This window comes from Carlito syrichta, unplaced genomic scaffold (assembly GCF_000164805.1).
Source record: "Carlito syrichta isolate Samal-C Ts95f unplaced genomic scaffold, Tarsius_syrichta-2.0.1 Scaffold306782, whole genome shotgun sequence".
Classification (NCBI taxonomy): Eukaryota; Metazoa; Chordata; class Mammalia; order Primates; family Tarsiidae; genus Carlito; species Carlito syrichta.
This window is the reverse complement of record NW_007250878.1, coordinates 307,306-328,884: the sequence shown is the minus strand read 5'-3', so window position 1 is coordinate 328,884 and position 21,579 is coordinate 307,306. Positions and strand designations below refer to the sequence as shown.

Here is a 21,579-nt window from a genome sequence, read left to right as displayed (position 1 = left end):
ACCTTTGGGAGAACACATCGATGACCATTTACCTCCACATACAAACCAAAACATACCTTGACAGAAGACAGTGTAGTCTTTTCTGGGGAAGCGTCATCATCAGAGTCATCATGATGACCTCTTTTCTTTTCCATGTTAAATCTGCGATGACTCTCAGAAGGTAGTAAAGATCGAAATGATTTTTCTTCTATTTCATCTTCTGTCATGGACTCATCAAATTTCAGAGAATATTCTGTTGCAATAGAAGTTGAATCTAAAAGATATGGAGAAAGCAGTTTTTATCACTATAAACCGTTCTCAGTAGGTATTCAGTTAGCAGCCTTTTTTGTTTCATAAATCTAACATAAATTCAGATCACTAGCAATTTATTAATTGTTACATGAAATAATAAAATTCATTTACTTTGTAAATAAGAAAAAACTCTAAAATACCTAGAAATACTAGAACAAGACATACGGTAAATGATTAATGTACAACATATTTAAAGAGCTCTTATAAATCAATTAGAAAACCACTAATACACCTATAGAAAAATGAGAAAAGTTCATGACGGATGCTTCACAAAGGAAATATAAAGTTAAAATAAAGTGAAAAACAAATTTAACATTACTAGCAATCAAAGAAATGCAAATTAAAATATTTTTTAAAGCATCATTAATTCCATGCTTAATTAGAAACATGACAGTTCTTTCAGGTTGGTTCCTGTTTGCCTTTGACACGTCTGCCTCTCATCGTTTTGTTTACTGAATACTTCACTTTCTGACACTACAAGATGCTCCTGGCTCATCTTACATTTTGTCTGCAGCCCTAGAATCAGTCATTTCTCCAAAGAGCACTGGTTTCATTTGCTTTTATATCCATCCAGTCAGTGAAAACATGAATTCACACTGTTATCTCTGAGTCTAATCTAGTATCAGAGATCATTCTAGTCTTCCTTTCTTGTGTATCTGTAACTTCCCTCTCCAACACTGAGAAACCTAGTTCCCACCATCCAATGCCCATTTGTACAACCCAAATACACATAAAAGAACTGCTAACTTGCACCCTTGTAAAAAACAAATTTGTCAACAAGAGTATAGATTTATGTACTATTCCTTTTGTATTAGGCTTATCATTTCCACTCAAAATACAATTTTCTGAAGGCACTTATACTAGCTCTTTTCCCTCTACCCCCCCCTTCAATGTGGTTTTGCCATATATTTGTAATACAGTGAGATTCACCAATTACAGACTGCATTCCATCTTAGCATCTCCCAATATCCTGCTTGATGTGTGTGTGCATGTTTGGTTCACATGTTAAGATGTACTCTTTGTGATACAGTTTCAGGATTTTGACAAATGTATAACATCATATAGGACATATAAATACCATATATGACAGTTATTTCACCCTACAAATTACCTGTGCATCCCCCTTGTAGTCAACTATCTCCTTTTCCCCCTAATGCCTGGAAACCATTCATTTGTTTTCCATCTCTATAATTTGGCCTTTTCCAGAATGTCATATCAATGGAGTCATATAACACACTACAAGACTTTTGGCTTGCTTTTTCACTTAGTAAAATTCATTTAAAATTCATTCATGCGCCGGGCTCCGTGGCTCAGCTTGTAATCCCACGACTTTGGGAGGCTGAGGTGAGTAGAGTGCCTGAGCCCACGGGTTCGAGACCCGCCTGGGCAGGCGAGACCTCATCTCTACAATAAATCAAAAAATTAGCTGGGCGTGGTAGCATGCACCTGTAATTCTGGCTACTTGGAAGGCTGAGGTGGAAGGATCGCCAGAGCCCAGCAGGTCGAGACTGCGATGGCCGAGAGCGGCCACTGCACTCCAGTCTGGGCGACAGAGTGAGACTCCAACTCAAAAACTAAAATAAAATAAAATAAAATTCATTCATGCTACTGCATGAATCAAAAGCTTATTCCTTTTTATAGCTGAATTGTATTTCACTGTATGGCTGTACCAACTTGTTTGTCCATTCCCCTCATTAAGAACATCTTGGTTGCTTCCAGTTTTTAGCAATTACGAATAATGCTGCTATGAACATTAGTGAATAGGTTTTTAGGTGGACATAAGTTCAAACAGCTTGGCAAATACCTATGCATGTGTTGCTAAGTTATACGGTAAGTTTTATAAGACACTATGAAACTGTCTCCCACAATAGCTGTACAATTTTGCATTCTTGCCAGCAATGAATGCAAGCTCCTGTTGTTCTGCATCCTTGCCACCAATTTGTTATTGTCCGTTTTTTGGATTTTAGCCATTCTAGTAAGGGTATCTTACTAGATACTGCACAAAGTGTATCTTGTGAGTTTGATTTTAATTTCTCTAATTAAAATCTGAAGACCTTTTCCTGTGTCTATTTGACATCTGTATATTTTCTTCAATGAACTGTTATGATCTTTTATGCGTTTTTAAATTGTTTTGTTGATTTCCTGTTACTGAGTTTTAAGAGTTCTTTAAATATTCTGGATATAAATCCTTTATCAAATATATATGATTTGCAAACATTTTCTCCCAATCTGGCTTATCTTCTCATTCTCTTAACATTGCCTCTCAGAGTAGAAGTTTTTAATTCTAAGTACAACTCATCAATTTTTTTTCTTTCATTGATTTCTTTAGGTGTTAAATCTAATAAGTCATCACCAAACTAAAAGTCACCTAGATTTTCTCTTATGTTTTCTTCTACATGTGAGCTTTTTAATTTTTCAGTTTCTTTGCATTGTAGTTGCCCTGTGAATTCTAGCTTCATTGGCCTATCCAGACTCCTAACCTCCATTTCCTTAACTCAGGTGACCAATGGGCTCCATGCTCTGCAGTCTGGAAATTCTCTAGATAGTAACTGATGAAACTGTAGCACTCATCTGTTTTGAGTCTCTCAAGAGTCAACATCATCAACTGCTTGATGTCTAATGTCTTGAAACCAGTTATTTCATATGTCTTGCCTGGTATTTTACTTGTTTTAGGAGGGAAGGTAAATCTAGTCACTGTTCCTTCATTATGACCTGAAGTAGCAGTAGTGCAAGTAATTTAATATTGTCTAAAGAAATTAAATAAATTTTAAAAAGTCATTTTTCATGGCATTTTAAAATAGTCACTTGACAATTATTTATTCACTATTATTGGAAGCTAGCATGGCAAATACTTGAGATATGGCATGAAATAAGTCATGCATGGTTACTGTTTTCCTTATAAGGCTCACATATATTATCAATAATTAAATTTGCCATTAGTACTTTAATTACAAACACCATCATTATTGAGAAAACAATTTAGTAGAGGTTAACTCTGTCCTATGGGAGACACTTGGATAATCCCTATATTATTTCTCTGTATCCTTTATTACTCCCATGATATGGAAATTGTCATCATGAGATCTGATCCAAACAAATTTCATTACCATTTAACCTAACAGGTTCACAAACTTTTTTTTTTTTTTTTTTTTTAGTTGATGTCTCACTGTGTTGCCCAGGCTGGAGTACAGTGGCATGAACATGGATACCACAGCCTCAACCTGCAGGACTCGGGCAATCCTTCCGCCTCAGCCTTCCAAGGAGTTGGGACTACAGGCATTCATCACCATGCTTTGCTAATTTTTAAAAATTATTATAGAGACAAGAACCTGCCATATTGCCCAGGTTGGTCTTGAACTCCTGGCCTCAGGCAATTCTCTTGCCTAAGCCTCCCAAAGGGCTGGAATTATAGGCATGAGGCACTGTGCCTGGCCCACAAAACATTTCTGATTGTGTATATTTATCTAAGAAATTTGAGGCTGCCTCCCAGTATTTATAAACTATTGCATTAATTTGCTTGGGCTGCCATAACAGAATACCACAGAATGGGTGGCTGAGACAATAGATTTATTTTCTCACAGTTCTGGAGCTAGAAGTCCAAGACCAAGGTGACAGAAGGTCTGACGAGGCTTTTCTTCCTGTTTTGCAGACAAACACCTTCTTGACTTTTTCTTGATGTGTGCACTTCTGGTTCTTCTTCTTCTTTAAAGGATATCAGTCTTATTGAATTAGAGGCCACCCTATGTTCTCATTTAACCTTAATTACTTCCTTAAAGGGTTTATTTCCAAATATAGTCACATGGGGACTCAGGACACCGACATACACCTCTGAGAGGGGACACAATTCCTTCCACCCTCTGGCCCTGCAAAATTCATGTACTTCTTGCATACAAAATACATTCACCTTATACCAACAGTCCCAAAGTCTTAACTTATTCCAGCATCAAATCCAAGTCCAAAGTCTCATCTAAATATCATCTAAATCAGATATGGGTCAGACCTGGGGTACAATTTATCCTGAGGCAAAATTCCTGTCCAGCTGTGAACCTATGAAACCAGACAAATTATGTGTTTCCAAAATACAATGGTGAAACAGGCACAGAATAGACATTTCCATCCAAATGAAACAAATTGGAAAAGTAGAAAGGGGTGACAGGTCCCAAGCAAGTCCAAAACCTAGCAAGGCAAATTTCATTAGATCGTAAGGTTAGAAAATACTTTTCTTTGGTTGATGCTCTGCCCTCTGGGCCAACTGTGATGGTAGCGCCATCTTTTGGGCCCATTAAAATGGCAGTCCTGCCTTCCAGGCCCACTAGGGTAGCAGCCTCACACCCTCAGCCCTGAGGCCATGAGCAGAAGCAGACAGGTCCCTAAAAATGAGGAGATGGCCACCTTCTCTGAGACTAAGAAAGAGACAGCCTTGCCACCTGGGCCTGTGGTGACAGTGGCAGCCTTGCTGATTTCTAATTTCCCTTTTCTCAAAGGATATTCATGCTCACAGCCAGAGAAGCTTTACTGCCCCATCCTACAGAATCCTAGAAGTCTGAAAGCCCTCCTTTATTTCACCCTGACTTCTTTATTCCAAACTGGCAGTGTCTCTGCTGGTATAATGTCATCTCTGTTGTGGCTTCTGCTGAGATGGCTGACCAAATCCCTGGATAATCTCTTTATGAAGTGACTGTCAAGCCACAGTCTTTATGTTCTCTCCAGCACATACTTTCTCATTTTTTGCAATTATGGCTAGGTGGATAATTTTCCAAATCTTCAAGTTCTGGTTCCTTTGTGCCTAACAATTCCTTTAATTTACCATAAGCACTTAGGAGAAACACCTTCAACACTTTGCTTTAAAAAATCTCAGCTAAATATCCAAGTCCATCACCTTTAACTTCTACTTCCACAAAGCTCTAGAACAGTTTCAGTCAAGTTATCTACCACTTTATAATAACAATTATCTTTTCCTGAGTTTCCATACAAATAACTGTGGATATATGTACAAGGAAAGTTACCTTTCTCATCAGGAAGGGATGGAACACTATCACTTCGTAAAGAATCATCTGCAGCAGTCTGAACCTGTTCATCAATGGAACTTTCCATCTTTTCACCATGAAGTTTCTTCTCATTTTCCTTACCAGTTGGAACTGAAGGACTTTCTTGACGGCTGCTACCACTACTACTTCTGCTTGCGGGTATTGTGGAAACAAACCAAAAGAATAAGTAAGAGAAGGATCCTAGTTTCAAAGTAAATTTTTACTTGGCCAAAAAACTGCACCTTATAATCAAGATATGAAATAAAGATGTAATATAAAACACAAAAAGTTAAGTAGACGTAAGTCTGATAATAAACTATTTTGGAAAAGATGAGTAGGGGAGAGCAAGGGTTCACTTTTAAATAATCGTAGTAGACAAACACTATTCTTAGGTTATCACTCTCTTTTTTTCTTTCATCTCAAAATCAAACTTCTGGGAAAGGGGGCTTCTATGTACTGTTTCCACTTACTTTCCATTAACATCCTGATTTATCACGAGCTGCTTCCATCCCAACTGCATTACTGAAACTGTTCTTGATAAACTCTACCTAAGCTTCTAAGCAGCTGATCCAATAGACAATGTACTTCTCTGCAACATTAGATGGTGCTGATCTCTATCTCTTTCTTTAAAAGCTCTACTTGCTGAAGAAAATAGTAAAATGATAACATTAGGGTAATATGGATGAAAGGTATTTGAGACTTTGTATTAACCTTGCAGATTTTCTATAAGCCTAAAATCATGCCAAATTAAGTGTTAAACAGAAGAGCTCTCCTTTCTTATATTCCATGATTCTACTCTCACTGCTTCACTTCCAACTACCCTAACAAGTTTTCCTATGTTTCTTCACTTGCTTTTAATTTTTCTGTCTTTCCTTAAAATGATGGTATTCCCTAGGGTTTGTTCTGGTCCTTTTATCTTTATGCTACATATTCTCCTTGGGCAATCGTATACATCCCTATATCTTCAACAGCTATCATTTAGACTAAGCCTCACATCTGCACTACTAGCTTTGCCTTTCCCCTGACTTACGACTCAAGTATCCAAATACCAAATGAATTTCTGATTTCAGCAATCCTTCCGCCAACAAACTAAACATATATTCCTTCAAATGTTTTCATTTCTCCTCCTTGTTTTTCTTGGTTTATTCATTCATTTATTTTTTTTAAAAAGTACATTAGGAACCTATCTCAAGCCAGGTTTTGAGATTCTCTGTTCATTCTACTTCCTCTTCTAAAATTCCCTTCCTTTTCTGCCTGCCTAATGAACTACTAATTCAAGACTCGCTTAAGTGTCATTTCTGCGACATTCTCATGGACCCCTCCCCAACTCTCAAGGAAGGTTAGGTCACTTTTGTCGCTGTGTTGATACTGTTTTTTTGTGTATATTTCTATAATAGTATTTATCAAAATATAATGCAATAGTCTGGTTTAATAATTGTTTTTGAAAGGATAAGTCTTCTAATAAAACTATAAGGTAAAAGATACAATGCAGCACAGAGCAGGGACTTTGGATTCAGAAGAACATGGGGTTGAATCCCAATTCTACAAGTTAGTAGTTATGTGCCAATCATTGACTCAAATATATAGTAAATTGCCTATTGTGTGCTAGACACTTCGCTAAGCTCTGATGATACAAGCACACATAGTCCCCACTAGGATGATTGTAACCAAAAAACACACAATAACAAGTGTTGATGAGGATGTAGAAACATTTTACATTCATGGTAGGAATGTAAAATGGTACAGCTGCTTTGGAAAACAGTTTTGCAGTTCTTCAAAAAGTTAAATATAGGACTTATCATATGACCCAACAATTTCATTCCTGAGAATTTACTCAACAGAAACGAAAACGTAAATATCCACAAAAAACATGCAACATGAATGTGCACAACAGCATGACTTAAAATAGCCAAGAAGTGGAAGTAACCCAAATATCCATCAACTGAAGAATGTATAAATAAAATGTGGTATATAATGCAATAGAATATTCTTCGGCCATATAAATGAAATGTGATACATACTACAACATACATGAACCCTAAACATATTATGCTAGGTGAAAGAAGTCAGTCATAAAGGACCACATGTTACAGTGAAATCACTTAGGAAAAAAAAATCCAGAATAGGTAAATCTAGAGAGGATGAGATAGAAAATAGATAGTGGTTGCCAGAGGGGAGAATAGGAAGTATTCTAACGGATATTGGTTTTTTGGGGGGGAGGGTGATAAAAATGACACCTACAAAGAACTTCTGGTCTAGAATGTAATGGAAAAGCAAAGGAACAGGGATATAAAGGGTGGTCAAGACTGTAAGAGCCATATTCAGAGTGCTGTGAGAGAACACAGAAAGGATATCTAAAGCAGACTAGGATAGCACTGATTCTCGAAGTGTAAATAAAAGTAAACTACATGAAATGGAGGGAGAAGAATCTAGAAAGAAGGTATATCATATGTAATGGCACAGAGACATTAGACAATTGTAAGGAGTTAGAATTAGTGAAGGATGACAAGGGGAGAAATGTCAAGGAACAGGGCTAGAGATGAACCAAAGGTTCAATTATAAGTGGATATTTTATGCTACGCCTAGTGATCTGGACTTTACCTTGAATGTTCTGAGGGAATATTGAAAGTTTCAAACAAGTGAATATTCAAATTGGCCACCAATTTTAGAAAACTCACTCTGGTTACCATGGATGAGTGAACAGGTTGAAGAAAGATTAGAGGACGGAGAGACCTTTTAGTGTTCACTACAGTAATCCAGATGACAGCTAAAATGAAGTAAGTGCCAGTGAAGGAAGTGTCAGTAAAGGCTAAATAAAACTCACACTGTTTCAGAGACACAGAAGGTACTCAATAACTTTTGGTACTTTTACCACATTAATTTTTATGTTTTTTAGTCTCATGATTTAATTTTTTAAATTGAGGTTTTACTGTACTTGATATTGCCAGTATCTTACCTCTAGGAATGCTGGAAAGCATTCTAATCTGAGAGCAGAATCATCTGAGAAAACTATAGACATAAATATTGTGCTAAGTATCAGTAACAAACTATTCAATATTTTTCATAATAAAAATTAGTACATATATTAACGTCAAGAAGTATCAATGTCAACAAGGAAATGTGCAATAAAGAAAAGCTTTGCTAGCCTAGCCAACATGGCGAGACCCCATCTCTCCAAAAAAAAATCAAAAGCATTAGCCAGGCAAGGTGATGCATGCGTGTAGTTACAGAATCCCAGCTAATTGGGAGGCTGAGGCAGAAGGACTGCTTGAGCCCTGGAGGTCAAGGCTACAGTGAGCCATGATCATGTCACTGCACTCCAGCCTGGGTGACAGAGTGAGATCCCAACTCAAAACAAAACCAAACCAAAAAACCCACAAGTTTTGTAGTCACATAAATCAAGGTCCAATTCTTTGGTATGTCACCATCTATATGACTTTGAGTGAATTTCTTAATATCTCCATAAGGCTGAGTTTCCTAGTCTAGGACTGTAATACTATGCCTTGGAAGGTTGTTGTGAAAATTAAATGTAGGAAAAACAATTCATACAATGTTTATTACAATGTAGGTTCTCAAGGAGTAGGAACTATTTTATTACATGAACCAATTATTTTGTAAATTGGTAATTAAATGGGGGAAGCCAGCATTTTGAAGGGAAGACACTTCTATTTAAAGAAACAAGATTAAGAAGTCAAAGAAAAGCAATATTTAAGCCATTTTTCAGAGTTTACTAAACTGTACTGATGAAGAAATCAAACTACCTTCGATCATGATTCTTGTATCTTGAAGACTCAGAATAACTATCATATGAAGGGGAATACTTCTGATGCTTTGAGTCAATGGTTCCTTCTTTACTCTGAGAGAGTAAAACAGATGGACTTTTCCTACAAATAAAATAGAAACTGATTAAACATTCAAAGTCTCCAATATAGAAAGATTTTAAATAATTATTTAATAGTAATATGAGATAAAACCTTGAATGAATAGAAATTATAAAATAAGTGTTCCAAAGTATTTGAGAAAGAAAGTATTCAATCATTGAAAAGAATATATAACACATTAAAGAATATCTTCTGCTTTATTAAGGGAAAAAAATCTGCCTGCCTAAAAAAAAATCCCTTTAATGTCTTTTCCTTGCTCTTTGAATAAACCCCAAAACCCTAAAGTGTGTCAAGTCCTACCACTCTCCTCTTTGCTCTCTGCCTCCAGCCACAGTGGTCTTTTCTTAAATATGCCATGTTCAGCCGGGCTCGGTGGCTCAGCCTGTAATCCTGCGCCTTTGGGAGGCTGAGGTGAGTGGATTGCCTGAGTCCGCGGGTTTGAGACCCGCCTGGTCAGGTGAGACCTCATCTCTACAATAAAATCAAAAAATTAGCCGGGCCTGGCAGTACGCGCCTGTAATTCCGGCTACTTGGAAGGCTGAGGTGGAAGGATCGCCGGAGCCCAGCAGGCGAGGCTGCGGTGGCCGGGAGCGGCCACTGCATTCCAGTCTGGACGACCGAGTGAGACTCCAACTCAAAAAAAAAAAAAAAAAAAAAAATTCCATGTTCCTTCTTCCTTCAGAGCTTTTGATTTGCCTATTCCTTCTCCTCATTATATCAATAGGACAGCTGCCTATCCTTTACCTCCTTTCCATCACTGACGCCCCATCCACCAAATCTCAACACAAGATTCACTTCCTCAGGAAAGCCTTTTCTGACCTGTTGGTATCCCCATTGTTCAAATTCCTGGTTACACAGCTCTGAGATGTGCTCTTTTCTTTCATAACACTTAACTTAGTTTGAAAGTGTTCATTCACTTAAATTTGACTAATGTTTACCTTCCCTACTAGGCTATATACGCCTAACTGTTTTCCCAGTGTACAGAATAGTGCCTAGGACATAATAGATACTCATTACGTATTGGCTGAATGGATGAATATTACCTATCTATCTCAGCTCTAGTCCTCAGTTGTTTTGCGAAGTCTGGAAGGTGCTGCCGCTGGTGATCATATAGTGCTGCTAGGGGCACTCCTGAAGCAGTAATGGCATCTGAGATATGAGTTCGAGTCAACTCTGCCATCTAAATACAAACATACATAAGAAAGACGAATGTAGGTATAAAAAAGCTAACATCACAGAAAAATTGAGAAGGAGCACAATGCCTTGGAAAGACCAATGACTTGAGAGCAGGCCACTAACAGATGAAATATTGCAGGCAAGTCATTTAGCCTCTTTAAGTCTCAATAGCTTCATCTTATCAAAATAAGAGTTGAACTACATGATTTCTAAGGTTTCACCCAGTTATAACAATCTATGAACTAGACAGACATCATATAACAAACAGTAGTAAACCAAAAGTTAAATTTTTCTTCAAGAATCAACCCAATTACTACTTCCTTTCTAACTCTTTTCTAACCAACATTAAGTATATTTTCCCTACTATCATACACCATTGCAATTACTACATGGATTATTCAGTTGATATTTATTTAATCACTATTTTGAGCTAGCTCTTTTACTGATGACTTAAACATCTTTGAAATCTTTGTTCATGTTGTCTACAATACAATTTTCTTGAGAAAGGAGACTCAATTTTACACTTATTTATACAACTCCATTGCACCCAACATATGTAGTAAGTTCATAGATTTTTAATAACTGAGTCATTTCACAGAGTCCTAACTTTTGTTTTAAAAAATTATAAATTCTAAAATAAGATGAAACTGTATCTATAAATTATGATATCCTATATAGAGAATGCAATAAAACTATCTCTAGTCTTAACCTTGGTATATTAAAAGAGAAGATAACAATTAACATCATTCTAGGTAAAAAGGAAACATTTTCATACAAAGCCAGAGCAGATCAATGGTTCTCTGGGGTAGAGACTGAAGACTGCAAAAAGGCATGAGGGAGCTTTTCGAAGTGATATAAATATTTTATTTCTTGATTATAGTGATAGCTATAGGAAGACTTAAATATATATATACACATGTGCTTGCACACACACACATACATGCAGATATATGTATATATACAGGGGTGCGAAAAAAAGTATACACATTTTAAGTATGACATTTGCTCAAAAGGTGGTGTTAATCAAATGAGTGGCAGCATCACTATGCAACAGGAAGGACCATTAAAGAAAATGGTAGAAGCATGGTTGAGTGAATGTCATACTACACACTGTTACCGTAATTCAATTCAACTTTGAAACGTTATACATAGAAAACATCTCTTAAAATGTGTACACATTTTTGGTACCCCCTGTATGTGTTAAAAATTTATCAAATTACATACTTAAAATGGGAGCGTTTTATTGTCTGTAAATTATTCATTAATAAAGTCAATACAATTCTGAAAAGTTTACCAGAGGGCAGAAATTTAGAGACTTTTTTCTGCCTCTATAACATTCACATGTATAACACACTCCAATCAATGGTGACTCTTATTTCAATAGGGCATAGCCTTCACAAAAAGTCACTAATTTATGGTATGCATTTGCTAGGTGTTAGAAGCTCATTATTGGTAAGACTAAAGTTACTAAGATTATTGACTAAAAAGAGCTAAAAAGAAAAGGTTGCTCAGTTGTTCTGACCTCACAGATTTGGCGTGCAGTGTCTGTGGTGAGGCGAGCAGTCTCTGTTTGCTGAGCTGCTATTTTACAAGATGCTTCCTGCAGGACTTCAGTTACTTCCCGTTGTGATTTAACTACCTGCTGTAATGACTCTGCATGCACCTTTAAATAACAGGGGGTAGAAAAAGAAGTTATGTTTCAATATACCCTCCACCCAAATCAGTTTTAACTTATAAATTTATTACATATATCAAATGCCCTATGGAAAAAACACTTTACTATAATCTGGATTTCATGGTTTAAGTCTTAACTCATGAGAGGCAGCTAAGAGAGAGGTGGGTTGAGGTGGAAGGATAACCTAGGCCAATTAAATCAAGGCTGCAGTGAGCTGGGATCATGCTACTGCACTCTAGCCTAGGTGACAGAATGAGACCCAACTCAAAAAAAAAATTATACACACACACACACACACCACACACATATATATACATATATACAAATACATATATGTATTATATATATAGTACTAAAACACCATTATTTACATCTTTTCTTTTTTACTCCTATATAATTAAAAAAATACTAAGCTGGGCACAGTGGTTCACGCCTGTAATCCTAGCACTTTGGGAGGTGGAGGCAAGAGGATTGCCTGAGCCCCAGGGTTTGAGACCAGCCTGGGCAACTTTGCAAGACCTCATCTCTACAACAAATCAAAAAAATTATCCAGATGTGGTGGCACACGCCTATAGTTCCAGCTACCTGGGAAGTTGAGGCAGAAGGATCACCTGAGCCCAGCAGATCGAGGCTGCAGTGGCCATGGGCATGCCACTGCACTCCAGCCTGTGCAACAGAGTGAGACCACAACTCAAAAATAAACAAATACTAAAGTGATTTCTAAGATACAAATTTAGGTTTAAAAAACCAGAACCTGTGGCAAAATAAGTCACCTGAGCTGCTTTGTTTCGGGTTTCCTCTAGTTGTCTCTGACACTCCAGAGCCTCCTGTTCAGCTTTCAGTTTCAAAAGAGCTAAGTCTCTTTCATGGCGTTGCTGCTGTGCCTTCAAAATAAAGAAACGATCAAATATTAATTCTAAGATACGAAACTATTTTAACACAGTGACTATAATGCATACAATGCTACCTTCCTAACACAAATCATTTGAAGCAACTTATCAGACCCTAAAGGAAAGACAGTAAAAAGAACAGTCATTAGTCATTTATCATTTATTGAACTATTTAGTGATCACCTACCAATGCCAAATAATATACTAATATAAAAAATTTCAAAGGCATACAGGACCAAGAACTGATACCAAAAAGCTGGTTAGAAAGCAAAGGGTAACTAACTCTTTGGAAGAGATAAAAGTAAGTTTCATGTTTAAAAATAAAAATAACGCTTCACATCTCACAATTTTATATTTTCTTTTATTTTGACTTTTAAGGAGCAGTTTCATAAAAAACGTTACCCCCATAAAAGGTCTCCTTGTTGAGTGGGGTGTAATGGCTCACACCTATAATCCCAGTTACTTGGGAGGCTGAGGCGGGAGGATCGCTTGAGGCCAAGAGTTCAAGTCCAGCCTGGACAACATAGCAAGACCCCATATCTACAAAAAATTTAAAAATTAGGTGGTGGTACACACCTGTAGTTCTAGCTACTCAGGAGGCTGAGGCTAGAGGATCACTTGAGCCCAGGAGTTTTGAGGTTACAATAAGTTATGATTACACCACTGTACTCCAACCTCAGCAACACAATGAGATCTTGTCTCTTAAAAAAAAAAGAAAAGCAAAAGAACTCCTACCTGTAACTCAATAATTAAAAGACAAATTATGAAGTGGGCAAAATATCTGAACAGATATTCACAAAAGAAGATATATGAATGATCAATAAATACACAAAAAGATAATCAACCTCATCAGTCATAAAAGAAATGCAAATTATAACCACAATGGGATATTATCTTACACATATTAGAATGACTGGAATTAAAAAGACCGATAATACTAAATGAAAGCAAGGATATGGAACAAGTGGAGCTTTCATATATTGTAGGCATGTAAAATGTTACAATCATTTTGGAAAACAGTATAGCAGTTTCCTATAAAGTTTTAAGCACTTATACTTGACCCAAGCAATTGCACTCCTAGGTATTTACACAAGAAAAATGAAAATATATGTAGTATACATAGAGTTGTTAAAAAATGTTCACAGCAGGAATATTTATAGTAGCCTAAAACTAGAAATAATCCAAATGTACACCAACAGAAGAATGGATAAACAATTGTGATATCAATGGAATAATATTCAGCGAAACAAAAACAAAACATAACAAAAAAACTGATAAACAACATGGATAAATTTCAATCTATGTTGAATAAAATATGCTGAACACAACAAAGTTCAAAGTACACTTCCACTTATATGAAGTTCTAGAATAGGTAAAAGTGATCCATGGTACTTAAAATCAGAATAGTAATTGTCTCTGGGAGGGAGGATTAACTGAAAACATCCATAGGTCAACTTTCTGGGAATATGGAAGCATTCTATGTCTTGATTAAGGTGGTTGTTACATAGGCATATACACAGGTCAAAACTGTACACTTAAAATCTGTGAATTTTATTGTATGTTAATACCTCGGCTAAAAAATAAAAATTAAAAAAATTTAAAAACCACCTCTACTGTGGAACACTACTTAAACATTCTCTGGATTTCTGTTTGCTAAAGGAAGTTCACATTATCCTGGCTTTATTAAACACCTGGATCTTAGAAACTTCTCTTTTTTGTAATAAAAAAAGCATTTTCAAAAACCCTCAGTCATCTCTGACTTACCAATGAAAAGAGAAAATATTAAGAACGTTTGATTAACTGATTTTTACAATGTCATTAAAACAAAGCAGAAACATGAAAACAAAATATTTCAGAGAGAATGACTGTGTTATTGTCCTGCTGCCAAAGTCTTTATCTCTAGTTTTCTTTTAGTATCCTATATGATAGCTCTTCCCCAGGATTATTTATGGTATGGTAGACTATTTTCTTCTACTTGTCGGCATAAAGATTATTTTGTCAACTCATCATTAAGACTATTTTAACTATGAAAAAAAAAATACTATAGAAAGCTAAAGAAGAAAACTCCACAAATACCTTTATGATCTGAGCCAGAGACACACTCTCCTGCTGAGCAAGTGAAATGCCTCTAACTCTTTCTACATCTGACAGTTGGCGTACCGACTCCTCAATGGCGTTCAGATAACTGAGTTCTGCTGCCATACGATGCTGGAGGCCAGCAGGAGAAAAGCGCTTAGAACCTGGAGGGCATGACAATTGTCAAATGGAAAAATTCACGTGAAATCACACTTTGGATTTCTAAAATTTATTTCTAATTTTAAGAGCCCAAACCAAGCCTGCGTTCTTTTATAGGAAAGACAGGGACTTATTAGTATAGGCATACCTTGGAGATATTGCAGGTTCAGTTCCAGACCACCACGAAAAGGCAAATGTGATAAAGCAAGTCACACAAACTGTTTGGTTTCCCAGTGCATATGAAAGTTGTTTATACTATACTATATTCTATTAAGTGTGCAATAGCACCATGCTTATAAATATGCATACCTTAATTTAAAAATACTTTATTGCTAAATAATGCTAATAATCATCTGAGCCTTCAGTAAGTTATAATCTTTTTGCTAGTGGAGGGTTTTGCCTTGATGTTGATGGCTGCTGACTGATCAGAGTGAAGGCTGATGAAGGCTGGAGTGACTGTGGCAATGTCTTAAATAAGACAACAATGAATTCTGCTGCATCAATTGACTCTTTCTTTCAAGAAAGATGTCTCTGTAGCACTTGCTGTTTGATACCATTTTACCTACAGCAGAACTTCTTTCAAAACTGGAGTCAGTCCTCTCAAATCCTGCTGCTGCCTTATGAACTAAGTTTGTGTTGTATTCTAAATTCTGTTGTCATTTCAACAGTGTTCACAGCATCTTCACCAAGAGTAGCTTCCATCTCAAGAAACCACTTTTGCTCTTCCATATGAAGCAACTTCTCATCTGGTCAAGTTTTACCGTGAGATTGCAGCAATCAGACCCATCTTCAGGCTCCACTTCTAATTCTAGTTCCCTTGTTATTTCTATCATATCTGCAGTTACTTCCTCCATTGAAGTCTTAAACCTCTCAAAGGCATCCATGAGGTTTACAATCATCTCATTCTAAACTCCTATTAATACTGATATTTTTGATCCCCTCTCATGAATCACAAATGTTCTCAATGACATCTAGAATGGTGAATCCTTTCTAGAAGGTTTCCAACTTATTTTGCTCAGATCTGCCAGAGAAATCACTATCTCTGGCAGCTATACCCTTACAAAATGCATTTCTTAGTAACACTTAAAAGTTGGAATTACTACTTGATCCATGGGTTGCAGAATGGATGTTGTGTTAGGAGGCATGAAAACATTAATCTCCTTAGGGTACATTTTTATCAGAGCTCTTGGGTGACCAGTGTACTGTCATGGGCAGAAATATTTTGAAAGGAAACTTTTTCTCTGAGTAGTAGGCTTAAAATATTCAGTAAACCATGCTGTAAATAGATGCGCTATCATTCAGGCTTTTATAAAGCATAGACAGAGAATATGTAGCTTAATTCTTGAGAACCCTAGAATTTTCAGAATGATAAATGAGCACTGGCTTCAACTTAAAGTTACCATCTGCAATGGCCCCTAACAAGAGAGCCAGCCTGTCTTTTGAAGCTTTGAAGCCAAGCATCGACTTTTCTCTTTAGCTATGAATGCTCTAGAGGGCATCTTCTTCCAGTATAATGCTGTTTCATCTACACTGAAAATATGTTGTTTGGTGTAGCCACCTTCATCAATTATCATCTGGATAACTTGCTGTAGCTTCTAAATCAGCACTTGCTACTTCACCTTGCATTTTTATGTTATGAAGAAGGGTTCTTTCCTTAAACCTCATGAAACAACATCTGCTACCTTCCAACTTTTCTTCTTGCAGCTTCCTCCCCTCTCGGTCTTCACAGAATTGAAGAGAGTTAGGGCCTTGCCTTGAATTACGCTGTGGCTTAAGGGAATATTGTGGCTGGTTGATTTTCTACTCAGACCACTCAAACTTTCTCTATATCGGTAATAAGACTGTTTCACTTTCTTACCATTCAAGTGTTTACTGGAGTAACACATTTAATTTCCTTCAAGAAGTTTTCCTTTTTATTCACAAACTTGGCTAACTGACACAAGAGGATATACCAGCTTTTGGCCTATCTCGGCTTCTGACATGCCTTCCTCACTGAACTTAATCATTTCTAGTTTTTTATTTAGTCAGAGGCATGCAACTCTACCTTTCACTTGAACACTTAAGGGACACTGTAGGGTTATTAACTGGCATAATTTCAATATTGTGTCTCAGGGAATAGGGAGGTCTGAGGAGAGGGAAAAAGATGGGGGAATGGTCAGTTGATGGAGCAGTCAGGACACAACATTGATCAATTAAGCTTGCCCTCACATGGATGTAGTTTGTGGCACCTCAAAAAATTACAACAGTAACATCAAAATCACCAATCACAGATCACTATAACAGATATAATAATAATGAAAAAGCTTGAAATATTGAGAAAGTTACCAGAACGTGAACATAGAGACATAAAAGTAAGCGCACATGCTCTTGGAAATATGGCACTACTAGATTTTCATAATGCAGGGTTACCACAAATCTTTCACTCGTAAAAAATGTAATATTTGTGAAGTGCAATAAAGCCAAGTGCAATAAAGCAAGGCATGTTTGTATAATGTACCTTATCAGCTACCTTTTTATGTGTGCATGTGCACACACACGTGTATGTATACATACATACATATATACCTATAAACACTTAGGAGTGCATATATGGGATACATTTTTCATATGTGTTTTGACTAATGCTAGCCAGTTGGGAAAAAGCAGCATTAATAAATCTGTCAAGATTTTCAATATTCAATTTCTCTCACAGTTTTTGTTTAACATTTCAAAAGTAATCACATTCACTTTAAATAGTATTTCTCTATGGCTCAACTGAAAGAAAAAATATCAGAGAAACACATAATATCCTATTTTTAAAATTACAATGTATGGTCTACTTACCTGGTGTTGGTGCCATCTCTGTTGCTGTTCTGCTGGCAGCCAGGTTTAAATCAGAGAAAGCTGCATTAGGCTTAAACCCTGTTTTAGTGGGAGGCACTACTGAGGACTTAGATCTCTCTAATGAAGTTACTGGAAGGTCGAACTGCAACAATTTCTGGGAACTTGGAGACAGTGGAGAAGTTGGAGTTTTCTGAGATCTTCCCTTGTCTGGTGAGACACTAGAAGTTTTGTTTCATAAAGACATTAGAAAAAGGAAAGCTACTTCAAAAGGAGCTAAATCATAAGAACAACATACATTATTTTATCAACATTAGCTTTAAAAAGTTGTGATTTAGGCATTTAGTCATTCTATATAGTCCTTATGCTGAAAGAATGACCATGAATATTCCTCTAATTGCTAGTTTTCCAGTGGTGAACAAGGTAGGCACCAATCCTGCCCTAAATATAAGGAAAAGGCAGTTGCTTAATTAAACTGGCACTTAACTCTTTCCTCTACAATGCACATATATCATGATTCACTTGGTGTAGTATGAAGCAAAATATTCTAAAATAGTTAGATATTATATAGCAATAAAATCACAGCCATAGAGAACCAAATCAAAGGCACAATCCCATTCACAATAGCCATAAAAAAATTAAAATAAGCCGGGCTCGGTGGCTCAGCCTGTAATCCCGCGCCTTTGGGAGGCTGAGGTGAGTGGATAGCCTGAGCCCGCGGGTTCGAGACCCGCCTGGGCAGCGAGACCTCATCTCTACAATAAATCAAAAAATCAGCCGGGCGTGGTAGCGCATGCCTGTAATTCCGGCTACTTGGAAGGCTGAGGTGGAAGGATCGCCAGAGCCCAGCAGGTCGAGGCTGCGGTGGCCGGAAGCGGCCACTGCACTCCAGTCTGGACAACAGAGTGAGACTCCAACTCAAAAAAAAAAAAAAAAAATTAAAATAAACTACCTCAGCATCTTCCTAACCAGAGAAGCAAAAGACCTTTACAATGAGAACTACAAAACACTGCTCAAAGAAATTCAAGAAGTCATAAACAAATGGAAAAATATTCCATGTTCCTGGATAGGAAGAATCAACATCGTTAAGATGTCCATCCTGCCAAAGGCAACCTACAGATTCAATGCAATACCCATTAAATTATCAACACTATTCTTCTCAGACCTGGAAATGACAAATACAGAAATTCATACGGAAACATAAACGACCACAAATAGCCAATACAATCCTTAGCAAAAGAAACAAAGCAGGAGGTATCACACTTCCAGACTTCAAACTTTACTATAAGGCTACAATAATCAAAACAGCCTGGTATTGGTACAAGAACCAATGGAACAGGATAGAGATGCTGGAAGCAAAGCTTCAATTTCTCAACCAGTTCATCTTTGATAGTCTCCAACAACCACAACTGGGGAGAGGAGAACTTATTTAGTAAATGGTGCTGAGCAAACCGGCTGACCACATACAGAAGATTGAAACATGACACCTACCTATCACCATACACAAAAATTAACTCTAAATGGATCAAAGACCTAAACGTAAAACCTCAAACTATAAAACTCAGAAAATGCAGGAGATACCCTTATGGAAATTAGAACTGTTAACTAATTCCAGATCAAAACCCCAAGGGCCCATAAGAGATAAGATAGATAAGTGGGACCTCATCAAACTGACAAGCTTCTGCAAAGCAAAAGAAACCATCAAGAGAGCAGGGAACAGCCCACAGAATGGGAAAAAATATCTGCCAACTGTGTATCTCACAAAGGCCTAACATCTAGAATCTACAAGAAACACAAGCGTGCCAAAAGGAAAAAAAACAAACAGCCCCATTAAAAAGTGGGCAAAAGACATGAACAGACACTTCTTAATAAAAGATATATGGGCAGCCAACAGACACATGAAAAAGTGCTCAAGGCCGGGCTTGGTGGCTCAGCCTGTAATCCCAGCACTTTGGGAGGCCAAGGTGAGTGGACTGCCTGAGCCCACAGGTTCAAGACCAGCCTGGGTAGGTTGGCGAGACCTCGTCTCTACAAAAAAGTCAAAAATTAGCTGGGTGTGGTGGTGCATGCCTGTGGTTCTGGCTGCTTGGAAGGCTGAGGTAGAAGGATCACCGGAGCCCACATCAACACAAGAGTGGCTATGAGTATGCCACTGAACTCTGGCCTGGGCAACCAGTAAGACTCCAACTCAAAACAACAAAGCGACAACAAAAAAAGTGCTCAGCCTCACTAATCATCAGAGAAATGCAAATCAAAACCACATTGAGAATTAAAATGGCCATCAATAATAAAACAAACAACAGATGCTGGTGAGGATGTGGGGGAAAAGGAACGCTTCTACACTGCTGGTGGGAATGCAAACTAGTGCAACCTCTTTGAAACACAGTGTGGCGATTTCTGAAAGAACTAGAAATTGACCTTCCATATGACCCGGCAATCCCCCTATTGGGAATATATCTGGAGGAACTCAAGTCATTCTACCAAAAAGAAACCTGTACACGCATGTTTGTTGAAGCTGTATTCACAATAGCAAAAACATGGAACCAACCATGCTGTCCATCGAAGCTGGACTGGATTTTTTAAAAAAATGTGGTACATATACACAATGGAATATTATGCAGCCATAACGAAGGACAAACATATGGTCTTTGCAGAAACTTGGATGGATTTAGAGTCGATCATATTCAGTGTTCTATCACAGAAACAAAGAACATAGTACCATATGTTCTCACTCATAAGTGGACCTTGAACAATTATCATAATACTCAAAGAAAGGGATTGGCAGTAGTGGGAAACTGCCAGCGGAGGGAGGGTGGGTTTGGCAGTTGAGGGAAACTGCCAGGGGAGGGAGGGGCACACCTCATCAACAAGGGTACTTGCATAAAGAACATTTGTATACCTAATCCTGAATTGTACCCCACACCTTTAAAATAAAGAAGAAAAAATAAAGAAGAAGAAAAAAAACCACAGTCATCTATAAAAGTATCTTATAATCTGTCTCTGAAAGATAAATATCATTTTGTTTAAAAGTTAAGAAATGGGCTAAGTGTGCTGGCTCATACCTGCAATCCCAGCACTTTGGGAGGCTGAGGTAGGAGGAATGCTTGAGCCCAGGAGTTTAAGACCAGTCTAGGAAACACAGCAAGACCTCATCTCTACAAAAACAAAACCAAAACCAAAAAACATTGCTAGGCATGGTGGCACGTACTTGTTGTCTACTACAGCTACTCAGGAGGCTGAGATGGAAAAAGTGCCTGAACCCAGGTGAAGGACGCAGTGAACCAATATTGTGCCACTGCTCTCCACCTTGGGGAAGAGAGTGAGATTCCAACACACACACACACACACACACACACACACACACACAGAGCTAAGAAATGATAAAAACTATTTTGCTCTTCTCTCTTTTTTTTTTAAACATATTTTTTATTTTAAAATTGTGGGGTATAGTTAAGGGTTAGGTATACAAATATGCATCATTCAGGCACCCTTGTTGATAAGGGGTGTCTCCCTGTCCCCAGACAGATATCAACTACCATTAATCTCACCTCCCTTCCCCTCCCTACCTCCCCCCATAGTTTCCC

The 21,579-nt window shown here is 37.4% G+C and overlaps 1 protein-coding gene across 1 annotated transcript in view; it reads right to left on the bottom strand.

Moving 5' to 3' along the window:
• CEP350 (centrosomal protein 350) overlaps nt 1-21,579 on the bottom strand; it is a 133,365-nt gene that overhangs the window by 59,384 nt on the left and 52,402 nt on the right. Inside the window, exons 15-22 of the mRNA XM_021715172.1 lie at nt 17,999-18,216; nt 15,017-15,180; nt 12,824-12,934; nt 11,898-12,038; nt 10,243-10,379; nt 9,080-9,202; nt 5,298-5,467; nt 57-253 (exon numbers count right to left, since the gene is read on the bottom strand). Of these exons, the coding sequence (XP_021570847.1) occupies nt 57-253; nt 5,298-5,467; nt 9,080-9,202; nt 10,243-10,379; nt 11,898-12,038; nt 12,824-12,934; nt 15,017-15,180; nt 17,999-18,216 (1,261 nt within the window). The remainder of the gene's footprint in view (nt 1-56; nt 254-5,297; nt 5,468-9,079; nt 9,203-10,242; nt 10,380-11,897; nt 12,039-12,823; nt 12,935-15,016; nt 15,181-17,998; nt 18,217-21,579) is intronic.